We start from the raw sequence: 7,462 nt of genomic DNA on the forward strand, positions 1-7,462 counted from the left end.
TTCAATTAGGTTCCCACAAGGTTAATTTACATTTAACCCAATATATGGTAAAACCCCCAATTTGATGCCCTAGAAAGCCACCATTGCTAAATACACTATAAGCCCATGAACCAAGCAACAAGCATGCTTAATATCATCTAGAAACTCATCTAGATCCATTCCTAGAGCATTTAAACCAAACCCTAGAGTTTTATCATGGGATCTTATGAAGCTTACCTCTACAAGCTTCCTTTTCTTGAGCCAAGGAAGAAGAAGAAGAAGAAAAAGTTGCTTCACCTCCAAGTCTTCTTCTCCACCAAATCCCCCTCTTGCTTCCACCCTAAGAGAGAGAGAGAGTGTTCTTAGAGAGAGAGAGAGCTCCTCTTTGTTGCAAGTGTGAGGGAGAGTGAGGGAGATGAGCTCTCAACCCCTTACACATAACCCCACTAAAGCATAATTGCATAAAACACCCTCAACTTCATCTTTTACACACTGCCCAAACTGGGCAGTTTCGGGCTACGGGGTCCGGACCCTACACAGAGGGTCCGGACCCTGAGAGCACAAATGCTGCGAAATTTGCATAATTTCCTCCACAATGCTCTCCAAGGTCCTTCATAACCCTTAAGTGCCATTCCAACGCATTTTGGACTTTCCGAAGCGTTTCGAAGTGATCGTTTCCGCACTTTGGTCAACTTGACTACAGTTCGGTATAATATACCGAAGTTTCGGTATATTACAAATATGGCTAATTTTGGGCGGTGGCTAGTCCCAAGAGGTTAAGAGAGTTAAGCATATTAGGACGGGTGTAGTCCTACGATGGATGACCCCTTGGAAAGTTGGGACGTCACAGTTAGTATTAAAGCCAATTATCAGCCGGAAGTATGAGATAAGTCTCGTCTGAGTCTGGATTATACAGAGGAGAGAGCGAGACACTCATGCTATTGACTGTTGTAGGTAGAGCACATTTCACCACAAGGTCGGTTTAGGCTAGCGAGACGAGTCTCATATTGCCTGATACTAATGAGTTTTAGCCTGACGGGAATATCAGAACTTAAGGGGGGGAGAATGTGAGACCCCGGGTAGCTCTATATATAAGATATAGGGATAATTGCCTATATATCCCTCAAAACTTTCGAAAATATCTCATACACCCCTATTTTTTTTTTCTTTCCAATATACCGCTCATACATTCCTCCGTTGTTCCAAAATACCCCTACAGTTACAACCCATTAAGTTAACTTGGGTTAAACGTGAGTTAAATATCTACCACAGTTAAAAAAAAAATAAAATGTCACTTTTGCCTTTAACGTAAGGACGAATAAGAAATATTGGTGATGGTAGAAGGGTATATTTGAAAAGATTAAAAAGCAAAATACTTTTTGTATTCCTAACTTAAGGGCAAATAAGAAAAGTAGGTGATGGTGGAAAGATATATTTGAAAGGGAAAAATAGTAATTTCATAGAGATAACCGAGTTCATTAACAGATTTTAATTCTAGGAATATATTAGAAATAGGTTGGAACGTAAAAAAGGTATTTTTAATATTAGCCTTCTAGGAGGGGTGAATCAGAAAGTCGAGAACTTTTCAGGGATATATAAGTAATTGCCATAAAATATAATAGGACTAAAAGTCTTGAGCTAGCTTAAGCAATTTGGACGGTGGCTAGACTCTAGAGGTTAGGAGAGTTAAGCGTGTGAGGACCGGAGTAACTCTAGGATGGGTGACCCTAAGTTGGGGCGTCACAAAAGTTTTTCTAAACTTTCGAATAAAAGAGGAGCAAGATGTACATCTTTTTTAAACCGTAAAAACTGTAAATGCAGCTCCGCACAACATAGGAAATTTGTAATGAGTATTGTCTCTAACAATTTTGTCGTTTGCTTTTTTTTTTTTTTTTTTTTTTTTTTTTTTCTTTTCTCTTTTCTTCGAGAAAATCCGTAGGCTGACAATTGTTTCGTTTTTGAACGGCTTTCAACTCGCTGGCCTTCCGGATAAATTTGCACAAAACGGACAAACGGATGAGGTCATCAATTCTTTTGACTTTTCCATGTTAATTAACCTCATTACGTATTTCAAAATACCAAGCAATTTTTATGTGCTGCATTTGTCTCCCCGAGTATTACGTAGAAAATTAGCTAGAATATTAACGTGTCTCTTATCAAGCTAAAATAAAATGCACTTGCTCCGAAAGCGATTTCTCATTCTTCCAATTCCAAGGTTTTTTCCGCTGCCGAAGCTTGGAGGATTACCTCCAAAATCAACTTGGTTTTATCGGGCATTAATAGATCATATCTCTCCATAAAATCTTTCAGATCTTGTAGCTTATCCTTTCCATCTCCACCAAATAATCTGGAAGAACAAAACCATGAAGAAACCATTAACTTCAAAAATCAATGAAGACAAACCAGTAAAAAACGGCTCCGAGAATTAATGCACAAGGATAAGCGTCCAGAGTAAGAATTAATTAATGTTGGTAATTTAAATTTGTGCGGACCCCTTAATTAATGGCCATTCTAAAGCAGGTTTCTCCACTCTAGTTCGTTCTAATTTGAGTAACTTCAGAGATATATATTACGAACCTTTAAATAAAGAAAAAAAATATACAAAAACCTGTGAACTTTAGCACTTTCACAAACAAACAGTTGAACTATCAATTTTGGCAGTTATGTCTACTAAACTTTATCAACAGTTTAACAGGCTTTCTTTTTTATTAGAACTACTAATTAAATACACATTTGTTTTGGCGGTACAACTTGTATATAATCCTATATAGCCTAAAAACATAAAAATACATATTTTCCATTATAATATGTTAAAAGAAAAGCAACAAACATTGAGGGTAGATTCACCTTATTCTTCACTTCTTCTGCTTAATTAACAAATTTGACAGATGAAAGATAAGTTTCTTTATATTTTGATGTCTTTCATTATCAGCACGCGATCAAAATGGCCATGTTACTAGTAGCTGCGATTGAAAGGATAAGTCATTAAAGTATAAATTAAAAATCAGGAAGTGTAATTATTAAATTTAAAAGTTCAGATAGATATTTATGAAATAGTTAAAGTTCATGGGATCTCTATACATTTTTCCCGTTATAAGCTTGAATGGTTGTGTTAATTTCTTTTGTTTGATTAAACAACTCAAATAGCTTTCAACAAATAGAACTGCTAGTTCTTTAAGTAATTAATTGAAAAAAATTATTAAATTCAACAAAATTATTAGTGAATGAATTAAAATTTGCGAAAGTTTAAAAGATCATGTCGAGAAAATTGCAGCATCATAAAAAAAGTTGAGGGTTTCAAATTAGGATATCTACACTTATTAGAGGTCTCCATACAGTTTTTATACCTAATCCTTTTGTTCTCACGCGTCATGTCACCTGTCGTCGAACCTATCTTGCGGCGCCCATTCCTTAAAAGTTTGACCCTTCAAAGTCCAATACGAACCTGGTTTAGTGGGGTTTAACTTATTCAGGGACAAATGCCTCTGATCATCTAAATTGTAACTCTGATTACATTTATCGATTCCCATTAATTTTTTTAAAAAAATTACAAACTGCAATTTATTTTGTTTTTTTTCATTTTTAGTAGGGATATATTACCGTCTTTATGCTCTTCCATTGCAGCAAAATGACTATCTAATTAGTAAGCAGCAAGTATTAAATAAGAAAATAACGACTTGAAATATAGTTGCTTAATGTAAGCATATCTCATACAAGGAATTAGATTACTATGCTATCTATAGTACCAAAGCTTCGGTACTATAGTCTTATTTTCAATTTTAGGGTGTTCAAATTAACGATCCACACCGTTAAATATAATTTAGGGTATATGAAGTTCTTAGGAATAAAATTTTAGTTTTTTTCGACATCGTTACTTAGTAAATAAATTATGTCAAAATGGACGGTGAAAATTGAATAATCTTTAAAATTTAAGCATAGGACTTTTAAATTCAAGATAAAAAATGTTAATCTTAATCTAGATAGTTTAAAGTATTTTCTATCTAAATTTGAAGAAATTTAGATTTTTTTTACACCGTTAAACTCCAAATTCGCCATAGTAGCTATTGAAAATTGACAATTTTGAAATGGTTTGATCATAAAGTAAACTATATCGAAAAAATATAAAATTTTATTTCTAAAAACTTTAAATACCCTAGATCAGTTTTAACGATGTGGATCGTTGATTTAAACATCCGAAAATAGAAAACAGGACTATAGCACCGGAGCCCCAGTACTATAGATAGTATAGGAGACTAGCTCCTCATACAAGTATGGTAAATAATGAACTGAACTCTTTTTACAAGCACCAAGTATTCACCTAGCCAGCAAAAAGATGAGGAATAACGGGCGTTTGAATATAAGCAACTAAAGATGAACTTACTGAAGCTCTAGTACTTAATAAAAGATTTATAGGATTCTAAATGAAGATGTTCACAACACTACACGAGATAGCAACTTCAACTAGAGACAAAACAATAAAATATTCTGTCCCGTTTATTATTGAATCGATTGATTTGTATAATATGGAATCAGTACTGCAGATTATAAGCTCCCTTGATTAGTTTGAAGGAGTCTTGAGTTCATAACCCCGTAATCCTCATCTAATTAATGACATAAATTTCTTTTTGTTGTTTCTTCAATTATTAACTTTTGTCTATGCGCGCTAAATGTTTCAACTAATCTCTTAAAAATATTAAGGCTATTTATTTTAAGTCATTTCATATCAGATGGATTTCTCATGTAATAACCATTGATAGAAAGGCATGCACCTCTTTCAAAGGGCAACCACATTCACCAAAATTAAGGATTCAGGATGTTGTCAGAGAGATTAGCAGGCCATAATTTAGAAGCTTTGCTCAAATTAAATACACTGATGAATGGTGATAAACAGTTTGTTAGCGAGATGCTCAAATTAAATGCACTAACGAACGGTGATAAACAGTTCATATATAAGTTTAAAGTTAAATTTATTTTAAGGATTCAGAACAAACTAAGTGCGAGGCAAAAGAGTGTCTTGTGGTTATGGGTGAACCAAGTATCACTCAACTATATATGTAGCATCCTTTATTTAATTTCTGCCAGTTATTTCTCCTCAATCTTCAAAATACTTTACTAGATTCAAATGCAGGGATCACAAAATTTCTTTTTACTGTAAATCTCTGCACAAGTATATATATACACAGAATGTGAGAAAAACTCTTAGATCCCATTTGGTACCATCACTTCTTCTCTATCCAGTTTTGAATGCCGACTCTATGAAATGGAGTTGTCCCTGAATGGCCGATTACTCACCATTTATATGCACATTTACAGAGTTTATTTGACGAGATAAAATAAAAACTTAGATATATATATATGTATATATATATAGTTATGCTTTTTTGTGTTTTTGGAAGACGACACTCCTTGAGCATCTAAGCAGGATGTATGGCAAAACTACCGTCACTGACAGAGATAAATAAATCCATCTATTCTGCGAATCTAATCTAGTAAAATTACCATGTAAGAAAATGGAAAAAAAAAAAGAAAGAAAAAAGAACAGTACGAAATAGGGTACTTAATTAATTAGGTGACCATACCCATTCAACTTGCAAGCGAGGTGGGAGTCGGCGAACTGCTCAGCGCTGCGGAGGTTGAGGCTCTCGCACAGGCCAATGTGATCCATCTGCAGGTAGTACTTGTGATGCCGGCTCTCCGCTATGTAGAAGACCAAGTCATTGTTCGTGGGGCGGCTGCACGGCACAATCTTCGTGACTATTCTCTTGTTCAGCTTCATCTGCTGCTTCACTTTCGTCTCCCGGGCCGCTTTCCTCTCATCCTCGTCTCCATAAAAGATCGCTGATCGGTAGTGCGTTTCTATGCCAAATCTCTACCGAAAAACAACTCTACTTGTTAGACTACGTTATCATATATATTTCCTCAAGTACAAACATTTTGTAATTATGGGAGGAAGCAAAATATATATATATATATATATTTACAAGAAAGTCCTTGTTGGTTGGGTCATGGCTAGCCCAGAAGGCCTTGCAGAGGGATCTATATGATATTCGCCGCTTGTCGTAGGTGACTTTCACAGCCTCGGTGTGACCCGTCTTTCCTTCGGATACCTGCAAGAATTCAACATATTTAAAGAGAGTTTTTTTCCTTTTTTTTTTCTGATGAATATTGAGCTGTGGAGAAGTTAAAAATATGACCTCCTTATAGCTAGGCTTTATGAGGTCTCCTCCGAAGTAACCGACGGCTGTTCTTACAACACCTTCGAGGCATCCGAATGCGGCCTCCAGCTCCCAGAATCTACCTATATATGATTACAACATGTTGTTAATTAAGAACTATACATATACAAACTGCTAGAAAAAGGTAAAACAGACAAATGAAGTGAGCGAGATAGAAAAGAGACCTGCGGCAAATATCGCCTCTCGGAGGAACTCTGGACAAGGAAGATGATCGACAGAAGCGATCTCATGAGACTCTGAGGAGAAATCTTCATGGATTTGGCTTTTGGGTTTGGGGAGTCGCTTATACATTATTATGACTACTAAATCTCGTTGGCGCAACTGGTACAAAAATAGAATATTGGAAGGTCTAATTGCAAGGCTTTTTCCAGAGCACTAAAATGCTGTATATATATATATATTATGAATTGAAAGGTATAGGCTTGAGGGAATTGTCAAGGGAGCCACACAGACAGAGAGAGAGAGAGAGAGAGAGAGAGAGTGTGTGTGGAAACTGAGCTGGGATTTTAGGACCCACGCAGTGCACGCAGCGAACCTTCGGGAATGCGCCGTTATATATGTGCAAACCATTATGAGCTTTCACACTTTTCAGACCACCGGGAGAGTTCATATTAATAATCAAACTCTGTTACCAAAATTGTACCCAAAGAGGAGATATTTTCATATTCTAATGGTCAGTGCGGCTTTGCCCCTTGCAAAAAGACTAAATTAGAATGGTGTCTCACTAATTTCTTTAATCAAACAAGTATTGAGAATTTGGTACTCATTTTTATACCAGATTTTAAAAATTCGTAACACATTTCGAAAAATTCGTAACCTGCTTCGATACCGACTGTTGTTAATACTGGACCGATTGTTGCAATTCCACAACAGAAGCGTCAAATTAAATTTTTACCACAAATCCATTTTCTCAGCAAAAACTGATACAATCACGAAAGAGAAAACCCTGGCTCTCTTCTGTAACAGAGTAGTTTCAAACCCTAGTTCTCTTTCTGAATCTCTCTCACCCTTCTCTCGTCTTCTACAAATCCAGAAGAACTCTCTCTCATCCTGTGCACCCATACACAAGACATACTAATGAACCACGGCCATGAAAGCCACACACGTCTTTTTGCACTCATACACTAGGTGTATCCAAAATCATGACCACCTTAGTCATACCATATGGGTGTGGCTAAACCGTACCACCCCCAAAATAATAACACCTATGCTATATTTATAGCTTACATAAAAACTATCCAAATCCT

General features: G+C 35.9%; 1 protein-coding gene across 3 annotated transcripts; it reads right to left on the bottom strand.

Moving 5' to 3' along the window:
• Nucleotides 1,859–6,705, bottom strand: LOC109716191 (peptide methionine sulfoxide reductase-like). 3 transcript variants are annotated; one of them, XM_020241521.1, is made up of 5 exons: nt 6,380–6,703; nt 6,174–6,277; nt 5,961–6,086; nt 5,559–5,848; nt 1,859–2,326 (listed from the first exon to the last, which is right to left on the bottom strand). In XM_020241521.1, the coding sequence occupies exons 1-5, from the start codon at nt 6,504–6,506 to the stop codon at nt 2,176–2,178; spliced, it is 798 nt and encodes a 265-aa protein (XP_020097110.1). In that variant the 5' UTR covers nt 6,507–6,703; the 3' UTR covers nt 1,859–2,175. The 3 variants fall into 3 exon arrangements, with proteins under 3 accessions (XP_020097110.1, XP_020097112.1, XP_020097111.1); XM_020241523.1 differs by lacking the exon at nt 1,859–2,326 and adding an exon at nt 2,768–2,942 and having other exon boundaries at nt 6,380–6,705; XM_020241522.1 differs by lacking the exon at nt 1,859–2,326 and adding an exon at nt 4,198–5,251 and having other exon boundaries at nt 6,380–6,705.

Source organism: Ananas comosus, linkage group 10, assembly GCF_001540865.1.
Source record: "Ananas comosus cultivar F153 linkage group 10, ASM154086v1, whole genome shotgun sequence".
In the NCBI taxonomy this organism is placed as follows: domain Eukaryota; kingdom Viridiplantae; phylum Streptophyta; class Magnoliopsida; order Poales; family Bromeliaceae; genus Ananas; species Ananas comosus.

Coding starts and splice junctions, on each gene's coding strand:
- LOC109716191 (XM_020241521.1), bottom strand. CDS start 6,506: ATGTATAAGCGACTCCCCAAACCCAAAAGCCAAATCCATGAAGATTTC. Junction 6,278..6,379: donor AGAGGCGATATTTGCCGCAG/GTCTCTTTTCTA, acceptor AATCATATATAG/GTAGATTCTGGGAGCTGGAG. Junction 2,327..5,558: donor CTCGCTTGCAAGTTGAATGG/GTATGGTCACCT, acceptor TTGTTCTTCCAG/ATTATTTGGTGGAGATGGAA.